The sequence below is a fragment of the Melopsittacus undulatus genome, chromosome Z (genome assembly GCF_012275295.1).
Source record: "Melopsittacus undulatus isolate bMelUnd1 chromosome Z, bMelUnd1.mat.Z, whole genome shotgun sequence".
NCBI lineage: Eukaryota > Metazoa > Chordata > Aves > Psittaciformes > Psittaculidae > Melopsittacus > Melopsittacus undulatus.
Window position 1 is genome coordinate 22475546 of NC_047557.1, and position 20056 is coordinate 22495601.

Below are 20056 nucleotides of genomic sequence, written 5' to 3' on the forward strand. Positions count from 1 at the left end.
CTGTACCTGTTTTAAAACACACCTGTTACAATCCAGCACATTTCTGTTTCTAAACCTCTCCCTGTTATCAGAGAAACAAACAAAAAAGAAGCACTCCTGTGTCCGTAGAAAAGATGAGGCATAGCATTTTTAATATCAAGTTCAACATAAATTGCCTTTTCTACCACATATGGCCAGGCCAGAGTATTCCTCACAGCAGCCAGTATGGTTCTGTTTTTGGTTTGTGGCCAGTGTGGATGATGCACTGTCTTAGCTACTGCTCAACAATGCTTGCATGCCATCAAGGCTCTCCTGTTTTCTCAACCTGCCCCTAAAGTGAGTAGACTAAAAGTAAGCAAGAGGTTAGGAGAGAACACAGCAGGGGCAGCTGATCCCAAATGACTACAGGTATATCATACCCCATAAAAATCAAACTCAACAGTAAAACAAGTGGTTGGATGCTTTCTAAGTAGCTGCTGCTCAGACTAGCTGGGCAACAAGACTGCTGGTGGGAGGTAGTGAGCAATTGCCTTTGATCTCCTGTATGCTTTTTCTTTCACTTAGTGTCTCTCTCAGCCCATTCATTTTCCTCACTTTTCCCCTCCTTCTTCTCTCCTCCATCCCCAGGGGCAGTAGGCAAGCGACTGAGCAGACTTAGCTACTGGATAGGGTCAACCCACCACAACCTTCTTCAGACAGAAAACCCAAAGACACAGAGTTCCATGGATTTGTACTGAGGAAAGAAGGGTTCAATCTAAACTTGCAAATCAGAGGTTTATGTCAATGAGTGGGCATCCATCAGAAGAATGTATCTTTCATATAGAGCTTGTCTTAAATCCAGACTATCACTGCATGTCTGCATAACACACAATGCAGTCCTGTAGTGAACCCACATTTTCAGCTACTATAGATAAATCCATTCAGCAGTGTTTTACAATGCCTCTAATAGTGCCATTATGATGAAGAATGAAGTATTTATGTAAGCTACACAGAATTCAAAAGCTAAAAATTTAAATGTTTCTAAGAGTAAAAATCACAGAATCACAGAACAGGGTTGGAAAGGACCTTAAGATCATCAAGTTCCAACCCTCCTGCCATGGGCAGGGACACCTCACGCTAAACCATGTCACCCAAGGCTCTGTCCAAATATTATGTAAAAATTTATGTAAAAAATGTATAATTCAAATAAAAATATTTATTTATTTATGTTTATTACATAAATATGTCAAAATCAGTTATGAAAGGCACTTAAGAGTTAAATCACAAGAATATCACATATGTCAAACAACATGCAAACCATCTTAACTGCACATTTTTAGGTCTGTACATAATTGGCAGGTGCAGTCTACCCGTTTTATTTCTCCAAAGCTGTGTAAAATCACTATACTCTGCAATTTTCTCACTCATGCAAACATTGCCTTGCACATTCCATATTTCTCTGTAAAAACTACTTAAATGCTGTGTTTCTGACTCTACTGAAGTTAAATCTGAGGACTTATTGCTCACTTTCATGGCTTTTCCATATTTTCTAGTGAAAATTATCTTTCACCAGAAACCAGTGATGGATAGAATCTCTGACAGAGTAATTCAAAATTACCAAAATCTTCATTATTTCTAATGGGACTATGGAAATATGTTTCCTCCACAAACTACAGCAACCTCATCTGTTATAATGAGGTAATGAGTGTTGAGTAAATATTCTGATCAATTTTGTCTTACTGCACCATTTCCTAATCAGAGTATATTTTTTAAATCTATCAGTTACTTTACCTTCACAAACACATCTCTGTGTATATCAGAGAGAAACTTGATGTATATTTAGAATTATTATTACAAATTAGGAAAAAGTGTGCCTTTTTGAACCCAGCCGATACATAAAACCCTTCACCAAAGCATGAACATACTAAAGCTTCAAAACAGAACAGATGTACCAGTTCCATCAGTAGCAAGAAACCACTCTATCCTCCTTCCCTGTACGCAGAAAACAGCTGAGTAACTTTCATGAAAAACATTCTAAAAACCTTCAGGAGTAGGCAGACATCTACTGTGGAAAATTTCAACCCAGACAGTTAAAGGTTTGGCAGGTTTATATAAGCAACTGAAAGAAGGTTTTATAATGGTGTGTTAGGCCATTTTAATTGTAGAAATCCCTCCCACCTCTGCCAATAAGATATTAGTGCACATTGCCTCATACTTGTTTTGAGTTGACAGTTACATGGTATTTACATTAGTGTAACTAAAAGCAGAAATTGACCCTTCAAATACAATAAAGTACTCTCAGATCTTGCTAGGTCTTTACAGAAGGGCACATCATTTATTATATATTTGGATAGAGCCCAGCAAAGTAGGGCCTAATTTGGTTGTGGCTTTTAGGCATGACTGCAATATAAATGTAATAATAATAAAAATAGTAACTGTACCCTGTTATTTTCTCCTTAGCACGTGGCAAAGAGAACTAAGTATTTGGAAAAATCTTTTGTTTTATGGTTTTTTTTGCTATCAGGAATTATTAATTTAAGGGAATCTTTGAAGCTGCCAATTTACAGATACAATTCTCTGGTAACAGATATGAACAGTTCACCCTGTAAAAAAATACAGATTCTCTCATTTCCCTCTTGGAAGGACCACAACACTGATGGCTGGAAAAAGATGTTTGGTAGAGAGCAAATTGATTAAAGCCTCAGGCAAGTGGACAAGGCAACAGTATCTTAAAGGATCTCAACTTGTTCACTGTTTTATCACAGTTTAAAAATAAGAACTGAGGTAAATTGCTCCTTGTCATTGACAAGGAGTGATGGTTCCAAAATAAACCCAGACTGTTGATTTAAGCATAGGGCTTCCATTTTTTTCTATTACTCTTATAAAAGGTAACATTTTTCGTAGAATGTAAAGGTGTCTCTGTTTTCACTGGCTAACTCTAAGCAGTCTGTTTTTTAAAATGACTTCTTCAATGAATTTATTTAACATGGTTTACCAATATTTCCAAAATCAGCATGGAAAAGCTATCAAAAACGATGCTAGGTCATATGGCCTGAATGAAGCCATCAACTGGCATTAATAAACTGTGACAGCTGCCCAAAAGCTTTCATCCTTTTTGTTTAAACATAAGATTGCAATCAAAATGCAGTGTAATCTTTGTTGAAACTAGCTGTCCTAACATGGTGAAAATCGGAACAAGAAGGGATTTTTTCCTAAAAATGAGTACTGACACCTAATCTGGAGGAGTACTAGATCTTATGGGCAGATGCAGCAACTCTCAAACAGTACTGGAAATTATATAATCAGCACTCTTCACCTCATACAAACTTGCATAAAATGTATTATCTTGGAAAAAAAAAAGCTTATGGAATTAATTTTTTTCCCTCAGGATATGTCCTATAAATCAATTATTAAAATATTTTTCTCCCCTCTTTAAAATCTGTATAGATTTTGCCTTGCAATTAAGAAACTTTTTCTTATTACTAAAAGTAAGTTTCAGAACTTTCTCTGAAACTACTGATATACAGACATCGTTTTAAAATAAAAATTCACATGTTCAGACAGACAACAGTAGAATTAGACTTTCTGTACTTAACTGTTAGGTAGAAGAGTTTATTAAACTCCACATTGAAGTCCTTTAAAGCTAAACAGTTATGTAAGTGTAACTGAATACCAAAAGAATAATTCAAAGTCAAAACAGAAAGGTCACTTTGAAATACGAGCTTTTACAAAACCCTCTTATTAAGGCAAGATTTTTTTTCTATATGCTTGTATAATTCAGCTGAAGGAATAAAGGTTTTATCTCCTAACAATGCAGAGTTCAGGCTCTAGATCTGTGTTACACATATCCAAAGTCTATGCCAGACCTAGAGTTGTAAGAGTCTTTTATGGAAGAGTACTATAAATTTAATGAAGATTAAAGAGTTTTTACAAAAATTACACAAAAAATGATACAGTGTATCTAACAGGTTGGGGTTTTTTTTGATCCAGTGAGGATAAATCTTTTATTAAATTACATGTATAAATAATTGTGAAACAATATGCTATTTGTAATTGACACGTCCATTACAATTCAAATATATTCTGAAATAATAATTTGTTTACATCTTATATTAGCATGTAAGTACTTTAATTTACTAGTTCGTTCTTCCTGTGACAATAAATTGCTTTTTCAAACAATAAATTAATTATACTCACCCCCTTTTCAATGCTCCCTGTTTGGCAAAGAGTACCTTCAGCTGCTGGAATGCTGTTGGTAACACAGCGATTACTTTTGCTGAGGCACCAGAGCTCTCTACACACTTCCTAGGAAAGAAGGTAGAAGCAAGTTGATCAGAATGGAAGTCTCAAATTGCTTTCACTCCTCATACACAAACATGTACACAAATTTGTTTTGACTAGAGACTACTAAGAAATGGACTGAAGACATAAATCTATATTGGGATTGGGTTGGGAAATTTTCTGGAGCAATTCCAAAGCCACCATATTTTACCTAAGAATATTCTGCCAAAAAATATCTGGAAGAATGTGTAGACTAGAAGAATCATGTTTTTCACACCTGCCATTCAAATGATGGTTTATAGTTGCTTTTTTCTTGATCAGTGCTAATACTGGGCTTAGTATATTTTAGCATGGCCGTAAAAGCAGTTTTCAGATGTGCTCTAGCATCTCCATTACCGTCAATATCTGACTCAAAATTACACAGTAAAAGGATACCAGTAATTCTGAAATATGAAACAGAAACAATTATTTTTGTTTTCTTTAGTTAAAACCAAAGTTTCTGAGCTCAGACGACTTGCACTCCTCTTCTGTAATACTTGCTAAAACAGCGCACATGTGTCTAGTACTGAGCTATACATTAATTCCTTTAGGCTTTTTTAGATTTGTGGCTGATATTTCATAACTGATTTAGCCTATATTGTCAGTGTTAAACAAATACAGGTTTCCAAATCCTCTTTTTTCATAACATATTTTCTCATTCGGTTTTGCACATTTACTCATTTAAATTAAGCTAGTTTTGTTGATACTGGAGATTCATTGTTAAAACTATCTAAGGGTTGAAATTCATAATGTGGGCATGACCCAAAGCTGGCTAAATACTCAAAATCTTCGAAGTTGCTTCAGTTGGCCTTGGATTACATATGTATGCAGAAAGGAATCAGAAGTGTTTTGCTTTTACAGTAGATGACTTACATGATAATCTGATAATCTTTGTAGTAGTACTTTGAGATCCATGAAAGAGTTCACAACCTGCTTACAGATACTTCTTATTTTTTGGTATTTTTTAAATTTAAAAGATAATAGAATTTTTTAAACTATTTTATGATAGTCATTACTATTTAATTTTATTTAACTGCATCTTGAAATTATATACTACAAATAGTCCTTGTATAGATTCTATGGCTGAACCAAAGTACAAAGAGCAAAAAGGAAAAGATAGTGCAAGTAAGTTAAAGTTAATAGGTGTCCCCCCAGAAATTCATTGTTTCTCCAAGGAAAATGAATTGAGTATCTGGCCCCAGGCTATCTTTTCTATACACACCAAAAGGAACAAACTTTCAGTCTTACCCTAAGATTCATGTTTCTCACATTGTACTGCATATATAAATTGATTTATTTATACATTACTCACTAGCAGCTACAGCAACAGTTCAAAAGTACAGGCTTTTCTTGAATAATGAAAAATTATTTTGCAAGTTTAAAATCAGTTGGTGCCATTCTTTCAGGATTAATACAGTGTATTTTGTTTCATGGTTAGTAGAAACAAGGTATCTTTTTAGAAATTCATTAATAAAATACCATATTAGGATGGTCTGAAATGATGAGGAATGAGTATGGATGATTGCTAGAGCTTCCATTTTATTTTTGAAAATTAGGCCTAAACTATTGTGTCTTATTTGGTGGGTTGCTCTATGAAAACTTTAATAAATTGATGAGCCTCATTTTAGGAGAAATACTGACACATGTGAAAGCATACCAGCAGCCAAAATAGAACTATCTTAGGTTTCAGATTCAAATTTTTTGTTGGAGAAATGAAACAGTATAAATATTTACTTACTTAAATCTGAATAAACACTTGCTTTTGCCACTCATCTGATAAAATTTTCAGATTAAGATATACACAAATTAATATACGGTTTAAAAAAATCAAATAGAACAGGGAAATAATAGAAGAAACACCACAAAGATTCTTGAAAATTCTAACCAGATTACAAATTTCCCAACCATTAAGGTGCCAAAATTCAGCATTAAATAAAATTCACATCCAAATCAATCATGCATCCAAATGTCAATACAGCATGGATTTCGGAAGTAAAAGCCTAAAATTGGTTCCTTATGGACATAGCGTAAGGTGCTTCTATCATAATCCTGCCTTATATAGTTTTACAGTTATTTACTTCCTCATTTTGTTGAGCAGAATTAATGTAATTTACTTGCTCATGTTTCATGTGTGGTTTACATTATCAAATCATTATTAGAAGTGTTAGACTGGGATGATTCTACTTATGAACTGGTGTTTATTCCGCATCAGATTTAATTCAAACGGTTAAATTAACAGCTGTACTGTAATTTGGTTCAATTTGACTGAAAAGCCAAAAATTCAATTGCATTAAGAAACAACTTCAATGATTCCAATATAAACAGGGGGAAAAAAAAAATCAGATCTGGATAACAGTCTGGAATTTGAAAACATCTATGTTTCAGGGCAATTTGAATCCAGAATTCTGTTCTGTGCTCCAGAGTTTACATGCTCAGTTTCACTTCTGACAGGCCTACACAGGTATACTGTCTATATATTAACAGAGAGGGGGATGTAATAATTAAAATGTGGATTTCGTTGCCAGGCTAACGTATCCGCAAATGAGAGTATTTAACAATTTGCTTCTGGTAAGATTCTTTCTGTATACTAAGGCTTCTTTATGGCACTAGATTCCTCCGAATTCACTGAACTAAGACCATCCAAATAATAAGCTGAAGTATGTTAATTAATAGATACAGCACCCCAAAACTATTTTAGTCATTCACCTATTTGCAGAATAATTCTAAGCATGTCAGCTCACATCCTTACTTCACAAAATGAGAAAAAAATTTTCATTCTTCCTAAATTGCTTTGGAAGACAGAAAGAAAAGCACTGTATCCAAACTAGGTATTATTACTGACAGTCTTATTCAGACATTAATTTCAGCAGGAGTTTGCCTCAGTAAATCCCTAAAGACAAAATCAAAGTAATGCAAAATTACTTTTGGCTGTATCATACTATTAATGTTTGAACAAAGATCTCTGCTTAAATCAGAAAGGAATTCTGTTTGACACAGACATACAATATCCACAAATCAACATAACACTTCCTTATGGAAAACTAAGTGAAATACAGAGGATTTATTAATTAAAATAATATAATGTATCAATCTGTAAAAGTAATTTACATAAAACCTGCAAAATTATAAAGAATTTTGGCAATTCCTTTTAAATACAGCCAAAACCTATTTAAAAAGATGTTTGCCTTCTGCTGTTTTGCATTTTAAAGAAAAAGTAGAATCTGAAGTACATTCTCCACCATCCTGTGCATTAAATGAAAAGTAACATTAACAGGAATTTGAAAACAAATAATATGCCTAGAAATGGAAATTGAAAATCCATACGTGCTGTTATTTCATTAAACAAAACCAGAATTATACAAGGTACCAGAATGGCTATGTCTTCTTTATTTTCAATTGATTTTGTTAAGTTAACAGTGAAATTCTGACTAAGATGCATAAAGCATTCTGTTCTCCAGCTCAACCCTAATCTTGTTACTACCTTAGTAATTTCATAGTTAGTTATTTGAGCTATTTCCTTATAACCACCATCCTATCTGTAATATCTCTAAGAAACTGATTTTAATAATCCAGCCTTAAAAACGTACAAGGAACTGCCCTGGAAAGGACAGGCACAAATTCGCTAGTAGAAAGTACAATGCTTTTTTTCACACAGTAACACACACACACACATACACTCCCCAGCATAACATGACCCTTTAGAGGAGCCTTTTCTTCAGTGGCAGACACAGGATGACGCTAATATATCGTTTGCCAACACTAAATTTGTGTAATTTACTGAAACTAAGAGAAAGAAGCATCATCTGAGATGTAATCAGTGACCTCAAAGCGTTCTCCAAATGTGTGGGTTTAGTAACTGCTGATTTGTAAAGCAAACATGGGAAAATGTTTTAAGAATCCAGGAAACATAAACTGAAAATGAGGCCCTTCACAAGATCAAGACAAGATAAATGTCAACCTGCAACAGTGTATCTGAGGGGTCCATGACTTCAGCTTGGAATTTGGATGCTTGTATTTGCAGTAAATTAAACAAAGCTGAACCCATCTAGAGAAAAATACCACCAGCAAATCTAATTATCTTCCTTTTGCCTGTGTTATCAATGATGGAGCCTCCTTCTGTTGTGTCATGCAGAGTTACATATAGGCATTTCAAATTACATAACATTTAAAAATCCTGTATCATAATCATCTTAAATAGTAACAATTCAGCACAATAAAAACTCAGCAATATGAGCAAAGATCAAAACTTAAAACGGGAAGCTTAGATTGGATATAAGGAAGAAGTTCTTTACTGTAACAGTGGTGAGGTACTGGAATGGGTTGCCTAGGGAAGCTGTGAATGCTCAATCCCTGGCAGTGTTCAAGGCCAGGTTGGATGAAGCCTTGGGTGATAGGGTTTATTGTGAGGTGTCCCCACCCATGGCAGGGGGGGTGGAACTAGATGATCGTGAGGTCCTTTCCAACCCTAACTATTCTATGATTCTATGACTGCTGTGCTGTTCTTAATATTTTCAACACTATTGAAAGCCCCCAACGAATGTTAGCAATTTGGCCTATAATATTAAAAAAAAATAAATAGGAAATATTAAACTATGATAATTTGGGAATTTCAGTATTTGTTCATAAAATTTTAAAATGTTCATTAGGACTTTATCTTACTTCAGCCTGCTTAATCTGTAATATGCTGAACCTCTTGGTGAGCATTTGATAAAATAAAGCATATACATAATTAACTTGAATTGTAACTTACAATTCAGACCTGGAAAGCATCAATCTAGAGCACTTTCAGCCTCACTGCTGAAATACTGCTGCAACATAGTTAAAACTAGAAGACTGTAATTTTGGATGAACTTCAGAAGGTTCACTGTTTAGTTCAAACAATCACCCAAAGGTTACCATTTTAGTGCTCTGCTACCAATACTCATCAAGTGGTGCACCATGTTATGAATCAAAACATGTGGAAAGAATGTGGAATAAAATCTGAACCTTAAGTTGTACATTTGTATTATGTTACCAGCATTCCTTCCTAAACATTGGGTGCATATGTGAACAATATGGAAACTACAGAAGCCCCAGAAGGTCAGTCATCTCTAAGTAGCATCTTCCCCTTCAAATCCATGTAACCTAATCCCTCCTTATTCAATCCACGTTCTAGTATCTGGAATCTCATTATTGCTTCTACTATCATCTAATGCACTTCTGCTTTGATCACTAGCTTCTTCCCCTTTCCACTTTTTAAACAGCTTTTGTAAGACCCAGGCACATTTATAAGTCAGTGTCTCTTGTGAAAGAGAAAATGAAAGCAAGAGCTAAGGAGAGAGAGAAAAGGAAGCTGGTGACAAGACAGTCCTAGGAAAGAATAAAGGGGTCTACGGGAACTTGTTAGAAAAAGACACAAAAAGGATGTAAATCTACTTTAGGATTCAGAAAGGGGAAAACTTCTGGGATTTCCTGTGGCTACACACATCCTAATCTTAAAAAAAAAAGAGAGAGGAAAATTTAAGTATAAAGCCAAAGGTGTTTCAAATGTTCTTAATTAGAGCACAATCCTGTAAGTCCTTACACAAGAAAAGCTCGAAAGTTTAATCTTTCTAAACACAAAAGGCCAGCAGAATAGTGATGACAGGTTTCACACTTGACCAGCAAGACCTTATGAAATAAAAAATGTAAAGTTTGATAAAAAAGACGTAGTATAATACCAGTACCTTCAATTCTTCTCTTTGCCTACACGTACTTTGAACACCAGTTTGTGAGCAACATAATGTAAAAACATCTGATTGAATTACTTGTGCTCTGCTAACAAACACAAAGTATAAAGCGACTTAGCCATGGTACGACGTATGAAGCTGGGGAAAAAAAAGTCACATTTCAGTGAGTTACTAACGACTGCATACAATTCAACTGAATGCACAATCATAGCATCAACAGGTGAGGGAACAAAAGGGAACTGGTACTTGCAGTGCAATGATACATAAGTTGCTTCTCTGCCTTTCCTTCTGACAAAATAGCTTCCAGAACCTGCTTCCACATACATCAAATTTAATACCTCTCTTTACTAATTTGGAGTAAATAATATCACTGTTTAATGAAAGAAGTGATAGTTTAATACTCTAACATTATAGTTTGTATCACCTGACTACAAAGGTCAATTGCAATTCAGGCTATTTTAGAACCACTGTGTATCGCAATTTGTTTACTCTCCTGGATTTGAAATTATGGTTTCTTTTGGTCATTACTAACTCAGTTAAACTATTTTGTCTCTAAACTAGTATGTGGGAAACTAGGAAAAGCAGCGAAGGTATGACAACTGTGTCCCGTATTTCTGCAGTCAAGCCTTTCCAGCTAACTTCCATCAACAGTAATTAACTTCATGCCCACTAAAACTTCCTAGAGACTACTAACACAAGGGAGCTCTGGGAGGCAGTAGGAGGTCTCCTTATTCTGAGAATATATCTTCATTCTGTCTGTTTACAAGCAGTAAGTTCATAGCTTAAACTCTCTCTGTCCTCCCAAAATGCACTAACAAAATGTGAATAAAAACTGGTATTCAAGTTTAAGCTATTTTCATTGGCAAACTAACTGGAAAACTTAACTGCAAACATAAGACCATGATAAGGAAAAGAGCTACCTGTCATCAGCTAAAATACATTACCTGATGGGTTAAACTCTAGTGCGAAATAAAAAGGATGGTCTTGTTGTTTTCAGTGAAGCTATGTATGCAAAGTCTGCCCCCCTATCCTCCTACTCAAAAGATTTACTGACACCCACGATGGTGGAAAAGCATCAAATAAAAAAAATATTTAAAAAAAATTGTAAAACACTATCTCTGAAACCCATCCTAGCAGCCAACAGCTTTGCAGATCATAAAATGCACCACATCAATATCAACCATATGTATAAAGTATTAACTGCTATTAAAATGCCTGAGGGTTTAGCCTCTGTCCTAAAATTGTAGAGACCAGCTCTAAAGCAAATCGTTATTTTGAACCATGAAATTTGTAAGTTACTGTCAGGCATATTCCAGGTATTATTTAAAGTCATAAAACAGAGAAATTCGAAGTCAAGAGCGGAATTCTTTCCTGAGTTTACCCAGAGACAGCCAACAGCCAATGGTAATTAGGCAGATGCTCAAAGGTTAAGGAGATACTGAGTCAATGAAAAAAGTTCTCCTTACGCTCACCTAACAAAATGACTGAAAAATGTTATGAACTGGCATACAGCCAGAGCAAAGAACTGAGAGACACTTGACAATCAGCAGAAGAGAATTCACACTGCATCACCACAGAAGTTGTAGCATATACAGGAACTACACAAATGAACGGAAACTGCCTTGTTCCTAGTAACCTCAAGGTCTTCCGCTGCACTGAACCCAGTAAGATACCTGGAAGCATGTACTGCCTTTAGGGAAAAGCCATGCAGCAGTATTATATGGTGGAATTTCCACCATAACAATTTGAGTCACCCTAAGTCATAAATTTAACATTCTCCTGAATCTGAACACATACACTAAAAATGAAGAATTTTAAGTGGCTTGAGACATTGCCTCTCAATTCTTTATTCAAAGCATCTATTTCTTCACTTAAATTCTCTAAAATTGCTCCGGTGTCAGAAATGGTGGATAGTATAGTTAAGAAGAATAATGCACATGTAACACAGAAGAATCACTGTCTACTTGCTAATCTGTAGGGTTTACTTAAACTCAAAGAGCTAAAGCATCTCTCTGAATTCTTGTCTGACAATGTGCTGAACAATACAGGGAAATCTGACCAATAGCCACGAGGCTTCTGCTGAAACAGTTCTGTCCATAAGTGACTAAACAGTTTAATTAGGTCTAGTACTTAAAATAGTATCAAAACAACTACCAAAGAACTCCTTTTAAGGTCAAAATGTCTTCTTGTCAGTAAACACACCCACAGAAAGGCAGAAACTTGTAGCCCCTTTAGTACTTTAGTTCTGATGCATTAATTGTTCAAACACCTCTCCATGTATTTAACTTCAAATCCGTAAGTGAGAAGGGCTTCAGGCATATAAATGTGCAACATTCTTTGCAGGATAAAAATGTGATCTATGATCAAAAGCAATAAACAGTTTAACATAAACATGCAAAGGGATGGGATGAGGTGATATGGGATAAAAGACAATGAACACAGATCAACATTAAATCTAAAAGGTTGAATAAGGTATTTCTCCTAAATGTTAACAAGACATTACTACATAACTCCAAAGCAGAAATAACATAAAGATTTTCCAAATTTCCTTAAAAGACAGGCACATCAGACCCCGAAGACTTATAATTTTTTGGCAATTTGATTTGAGATTTTTGACTGTTTATCTTGTCATGTCTTCCTATTACAATTCAGTAAAGAACATGAGCAAGAGAAAATGGCAAGGCATTTTCTTTCAGATTTGAAATTTGTTTAGAATTTTATTTGTTTCTGGGTCACTGAACTCCATGCTGGAAAATCTGCTCTACTCCCTTTTTACCAGGCACTTCAAATAAAAATGGCTAAAAGAAATGCTAGAAAGAAATCATGTGTAAACTAGGTCTACTTTTAATTATGGATTTTCACTACGCTTTTCTGTCCATGGTTGCATATGTCTGTTAGAATAAAATCAATGAAATGTTAATGGCATATTCATGGGAATAATACATCAAACAAGAACATTCAAAGCACTGACTGCTTACTTTTTTGATAAGGAACAAGTTGAGCAGGGTATTCAACTTAGCTTTTTCTGGTATTTAGATATAATTCCACTACTCAGTTCTAGAAACCCTTTCATAAATGAATAGGTCCTTCTTGTGTGAATATTTTCCATCTGCACTTCCAAAAACTTTTTACCTTTCAAAATTATCACTCAAAATCTGTACAATTGTAATAACCATGATCACATTTTCAGAACATTATGGCCATGGCAGATAATATTCTTACACGTAGATGCTATTTTAAATGCTAATCTTTTCTTAGAGTGGACTTTACCAGACTTCTACAATAACCTGTTATATTAATATTTACAGTCTGAAGCCTATTATTAAAAATAGTGGTTTTTTTTCTGAGACATTTATGCTTCTGAGACAGTTATGCTCACATTATGGCACACAATGCACTGTATCAGTTCAGAGGATTGGTAATGTCACATGAAGACATTATTTTAACTACTGCCTCACTTAAGTATCAACATTTTTTTATAACTAAAAGGAATCAAACAAAAAACTTTAAAATCAAAAGGAGAAGGCAGAAAGCCAAGATTACCTACACATCTTCACTACTTTCGATCGCTTGTGGTTTAGAAACTGGCTTAAGAAAAAAAGTGTACCATGCAGCATGATCATCATAGCAATGATTACATAGTTTAATAGTTTGGAAAAAGAAAAAAATAACATGTGGAAAAGCCAGGTTTTGCACATCATTAACTTTCCAGTTTAATTCAAAATGCAATATATCTCCAAAGGCTGTGCTATAAATCATAGATTAAATATCTGTAGATTTTCTTAGTCTGAAAATAAAGGAGTGTGTGTGGTAACAATTTGTAAGAAAACAGAAAAAAAAATATATGACTTATCCGTAGTGACAGGAAAATGGGGCCCTTCAATAACAGTGGTGGGAATTGAGAACTTAAAGAGGAACAATAAAGGCCAAAAGAGGCTTGATGAGGGATCAGCACTAGAAGACCCAGTGAGCTAGTCAGCCAGCTATATACAGCTTTTAAATCCTCTGCACAATGTGATCTGTCAAAGAGGTATCCCAAGAATAATATTGTATTTATCCCACCAGGGATATTAAAAATGGAGTTTCTTTGCAGCTAGCCTTTAGAGAAGTAAATAGAGTATTACATTATTCTATTTGGATACTCTAAAAAATAAATATTATTAAAACTATTTACTTTTAAACCATTATACACATTTTCGAGGTATATTTAATTTAGTCTCAGCTGATTGTTTGATAACAAGCACAACAGAATGCATCCTTCTGCAACATACTTTGGGCTGCAAGATTTTATGTAAATATTTATGAATTTATTGCATAGTGGCCTAAATGTGCAGGTTTCTATTCCTACTTTGAATTTATTTACCTTAATTATTATACACTGGTACTTGCAGCCAAAGCTTCGCTAGTACTTAGCTATTCAGTATTCTATTTAGCTATGTAGCTTCATGTTCCTCTCTTCCCAAAAACGTAACTCATATTTCCAAAAAGAGATCTGAACAATGTGAGAAACAATAAACTCAATGTTGGGGAAGGGAGGAGGGAAGAGGGAAGAAAACCAGACCTGACAAATCAGTACAATTAATATAACATGAACCTGATTTTACATAACCAAAATCAGGGGAAAATTCTCTTGTGCACTTTACAAGGAGCAATAAACAAGTGTTCTAGGCTCCTTTTTTCCCCTAAAATTAAAGAATGCTTTTCCCAGCTCATTGTTACCCACATATTTTGGTGTACAGAACCCACAATTGAGAAAAGATGCAGCATAGGATTAAAATCTACCCTCTGCTTATGTATGATGGCACCAGACATGCTATTGGAAATCTGTAGTGCACTGCTGCATCTCACTAACGATTTATGTTACAAAGGAATATATACAAATGACTAAGCAGAACACTCAGCATAAGGATTAAGACTTCTTACCCCATATTTACATTGGCGGGATGTTGCTCCATACTGGAAGCGACACTGTTCATCAGCATCATACACCTGACCTGGGGCCACAGCTGGATAAAGAAAGTCACGCTTGGGAGGCTCATTATCAAGGCAAGTACCACGGCCCGAACTGTTCAACATAAAGGACCAAATCAATTAGGAATTCTCCTGACTGTAAATCACAGTAATGATATCATGTATCTAGTTCTTACTTTTAACAGCATTGGGTGTGAAACAAATATGACTGCAATAAACAAACAGTAAAATGGTACACCCATAGTAAAAAGAAAAAATAGAGGGAATTAAGATTTTAATATAATTTTTCATCATTATTATTAACAAAAGTACTTATTTCAGATTGTGAAATGGATTTCATAAATCATTGTTTTTAAAAGTGTGATAATTTCTGAGCCACACAAGACTGATTTTCATTTTTGTTTTAAGATTCCTATTTGTTTTCACTGAAGAATAGCTGCATTTGGTCATAGAATGGAAAATAAACAAATTAAGCAAATAAAAGAAATTCAGTTTGCAATTCTTAATGACACTTCTCATCCTTCAAAGAGCTAAGTACAACTTTATAGATATAAGCAGCTTGATAGATAAAAGTAGAACACATTTAAATGTCAGTATGACTAAATGTTTATTGGATTAGGATCTTAACATGCATGCTTTTCCATTTGAGTGAACAAAACAGTTATTGTGGTAAAGATATTGAAAGATCTTCGAATTTATCTTATTTGTATGGATTAAAGATATTTTTATTGTAGTAATAATATTCAGCCTTAAAAATTTCGTGTTAGAAAGAAGTTCATCTTCTTCGAAAACTGTAATATTTTATTCTTTTATATTTACTCTTGGTTGGGGATTGGTGTTTTCTTTCCAAAATATGCCTATATTCAACCACAATATTTTAGTGTAGTGGAATAAATAACAAAGAAAGCCAAATGCAGACAGAACTCAGCTTAAAAAACTTTGTACTTTGCTAAATATAATTATTCTGTTTTATTAGTCAGGGTGCATAAAAGAGGACAGATGCTTTTTAACTTTCATTTCACATGTGAATAAGTGAGGATTTTTAAAGAAATCTTATGCCAACACTTTAAATATTTTTCCAACATTCCTACAAATTTTGCCAGCACTTATGGGTTTTTTTCCCAAATCTTTTCCATGTACCTTGCCAAAGGAACATAATTTCAGAAGTGAATGTACTACACTGTGTTTTGGAGATCTCCAATTTTCTATACTTTTCATCTGCAGATAAAAAAAGAGCGAAAACCCTCCTTTAACTACACATTTTGTGTTCTCATTTTAACCCTATTCTGTTCAATCCTTTGAAATACTGCAATAAACATTTTGAAAAAAACAAAGAAACAAACAACAGCTGACCATTTCAGAGGAAGGCAAATAGCAACTAATGCAATAACCAGGTAAATATAGAAAAAAAAAAGATATTTGATTACTAATCCAAATTAATTTAACTGTGATTTAACTACACAAACACCACCTCAAATGAAATCTGCCTTTAAAATATCAACTGGCATAAGAAACAATGTAGTTGCCCCTTTTGTTCCAGCTTACATTATTGCAAGCATATACGTTTTCTAATAACAGAAGTTGGAAACTATCCTACATGCTTTTGAAATATTTCAGTGTTGTATTTTGTGTATGAGGACTACATGTTAATAATTTCAAGATGAAAATAACTCAAATACAATCTGATTTTTCTGCATTATCTGGACCAAATTGCACATAAGAACATTGCTAAAACAAGCAGTGGGAAGTTTAGCATTTTACATCAGCTTGAGTTAGTACTGTATATAATGGGTATTTGGTAAATTGTGGTCCTGTAAACAGACAGCCATGTGTACAGCATTTAAAAACCCTTAAAACTTTTGCTGACCCTTTCCATATGCATATGTATCCCTTCATGGATTAAAGAACCAGAGCTAAATTTTTAAATTCAGTGAACCTGAAAATTAGAGCACACTTACTCTACAGACACAGAGCTGCAGAAAGTCAAAATCCTTGTAGTAAATAGAAAAATATGCTTCTTCTGCTCTAATGCCAGGATTTCCACCATAATGAAATAGTTGTAGTAGCAAAAAAGCAAGAAAATGATTAAGCAGTCATTCACTTACTAGCTGCATTACATCACCACCTCTTTCCTTCTGTTTCAGTTCTATTATTTCTGTCAAGCATTAAACAAAATTGACACATTATATAAACTTCATGTGAGAACCTGACACTTTATCCTTTGAACTGAAATGTTTTGGAAAAAAATAGCATGTGTTGTAAAACATGCTGATAAAACAAGGGACTTTCCATTGGTAATGAAAGGTCTCACCAAAGCTCTGTAAGTGATGAATAGAGGCTGGGGACCATATATACTTTTCACATAACTTCTACTGGACTCAGGAATGGTAATACTCGAGTCTATGTCCTTGTTCTCCCTTTCTCTTTGCTCCACCAAAACAAAACTCAAGATACTTGAGAAAAGTAATATGATAAATCTAGAGAAATAAACCAAACAGGTGCAAGAACAACAGTATCAGAGCACTTTATAAACAGAGATCTTAGTTATTATTAATCTGGCCTATAAAAGTGAAAACAGCCCTTTGTGTAGATGTGAGAAAAGACACTAGGATGGAAAAGAATGTGCAAATACCTTCATCTTTGCCCTTTTAGAACATAGGTACTCAAAATCACTTTTGAGCTTTGTGATTTTATCTTCTATAAGAAACATATACAAAGCTAAAAAAACCTATGGGGCATTTACCTTTTTGAACAGGGAGTGGATAAATCTTTAGTGTCTACAATAGAAATAAGATGATCTCAAACTCATCTTTTCATCTATTTACTCCACAAGATCCTCCTAGTACTCAAAAGACTGATTTTCTTAATTTTAGGTTGATTTCATGAGGTTTTATGTAACATAGTGGGAGTGGTTTCAGTTATAAAATAGCTAAGCCTGATGTCATTCATCCAGTATTACAGTGTAGGGGCCCAAGAGACCATTGTAATGTAATTAAAACATTACTGTATATTTCAATATCACAGGAGAGCAAATTAATCCTCTGGAAGAATACCAAGGATTCTAGAGCACTCTGAAAGCCTAAGATCTCAGACGTGCTACCACTGCTAATTGTCTGATCAAAATAAAAAGCAGCAGAGATTCAGTGATAAAAACTTTACAAACTGAACAATGCAAAACTGGGAATTATTATCTCTATATAGACATCACTACTGTATTCAAAGCCAATAAAGAGAAAAAGCAAAAACCATGGATGTTGACCTTTCAGGGTATATGCTCCTATTAAGAGTATCTATTCCAAAATATCTCGGCAATATACACAGTACAACACAACTCTTTCAATGGTTGAAGAAAAGATCCCCAAACACTGGCACTGAAAGTAGGTTTTGACTGCTGGCTTATGCGTAATAATGATGTAGACTATACTGCAAGCTGTGATTACCCATCATAAATTAAATGTATTATAAATATTTCATTATCTATGATAAACAATCATGTATATAAATATATTGATAGTATTTATAATAGCTTATTCAACTCTGTTATCAAATTACCCGTAAAATATAGTGAAAAAGTAAAATTTACTAACTATAAACACTGTACGTTTTATACACATACATATAAACCCATGAATTATTTATATGCCTACATACAACATTCGGCGCCTAATAGAATCCTTATTTCATATCTTTAACATATGTTTTTAGAGAGCACCAGAATGTATTTCTGTACAGGTTACAAAAACTGCTTAACTTGACATTAATGAATAAACTCTGCAAACTCAAGCTCAAGAGTCTATAGATACTAGCATAAATATTTGCAGAATCATGGCATAAGTAATGGAAGTGTGATTTGGAGTGGTATTTTTAAAATGAACCAGAGCAGGATTACTAAATGAAAATATTCTTGAATGATACTGAAATTAATATGTTGATGTCAATTTATCACTCACTCTCATAACAAATTCTACTACTTCCCAATCTTTTATGCAAGGCTGAATCTAAGTCTTACTGTATATTTCATAGGAAAGACTAATTTTGCACAACCTTTTCATAATACTTGATTTTTCTTTTGTTTGGTAGTAGAAAATTTGCCATTTCCTTAATGTATACTTTACTCCACAATATGGTCTGTATTCAGTTCTTCTATTTGAGTAACTACCAAGCAGCCATACCAGGAAAAATCTATTGGTCCATCTATCAAAATCATTCACCTGTCAAAATCTATCCGGCCTTGAAAGTGTGGGATTACACTGAACTACAAAATACTGGCCCAGTTTATTGTTCTACATTTATTTCATCAAACATTCAAGAAATAAGTTAATGAGAATCTGCTGTTGATTCTGTCCTTCACAATTTCTTTAAATATTGTCTACCTGGATGTGCTTGGACCGAGGTTCTTTTGGCTTCTTTCCACAGTTAGAAAGGTGTAGTCTCACACATAAATCCTGCTGCATGGCAATCCTAGAGACTCTCCTAAGAATTTCCTGTGATATATATTACTTATTCAAATAGTTTGAAGACTCTTGGTTCTTCTCCAATCATGTTCTAAAAACAATCCTGCCTTTGAAAGACAAAAGTTGGCCATCTGGCTTCTTCTAGCAACTTCTCATATCTGATCCTGACATAATTAACAAACTACAATTCCAGAAAGCACCAGATTTTGTCATTACAAAACATAAAAATAACTGAGTAAAAAATTCTAAGCAAAAAGTTGTCTTCTTTGTATCTAGCTATCTCCATGGCTCTACGGACAAACTGTATAAAACAAATGCCAGATATAATGCAACTTGAATGTTATATAAATATTATACATATACCTATGTACACACACGGCACAGAACGGAATTTATACTATTTGCTTTCCAGTCACAAACAGTATTTTTAGGCTCGGTTCATTTCTCAAATAAATAGATATACCTCTCACAGGGGTATCTGTTTTCAGACACTGCTCTCAAACTCTTCAATCCTCTGTATTTTTGCATTTAATTCCATAAAAGGTTAGTGAAATTTAAAGCCATTGTAAAGCACTTATGAATGATTCAGTTGATAAACTGAATTCAGTAAATCTTTCACTCTAACATAAAGCTTAAGACAACAGG

The 20056-nt window shown here is 34.1% G+C and overlaps 1 protein-coding gene across 2 annotated transcripts in view; it reads right to left on the minus strand.

The window, feature by feature from the left end:
* ADAMTS6 (ADAM metallopeptidase with thrombospondin type 1 motif 6) overlaps positions 1 to 20056 on the minus strand; it is a 145258-nt gene that overhangs the window by 56903 nt on the left and 68299 nt on the right. For both annotated transcript variants that reach the window (XM_005151915.3, XM_031051632.2), the window contains exons 10-11: positions 14910 to 15051; positions 4156 to 4263 (exon numbers count right to left, since the gene is read on the minus strand). In XM_005151915.3, coding sequence (XP_005151972.1) covers positions 4156 to 4263; positions 14910 to 15051 — 250 coding nt within the window. The remainder of the gene's footprint in view (positions 1 to 4155; positions 4264 to 14909; positions 15052 to 20056) is intronic.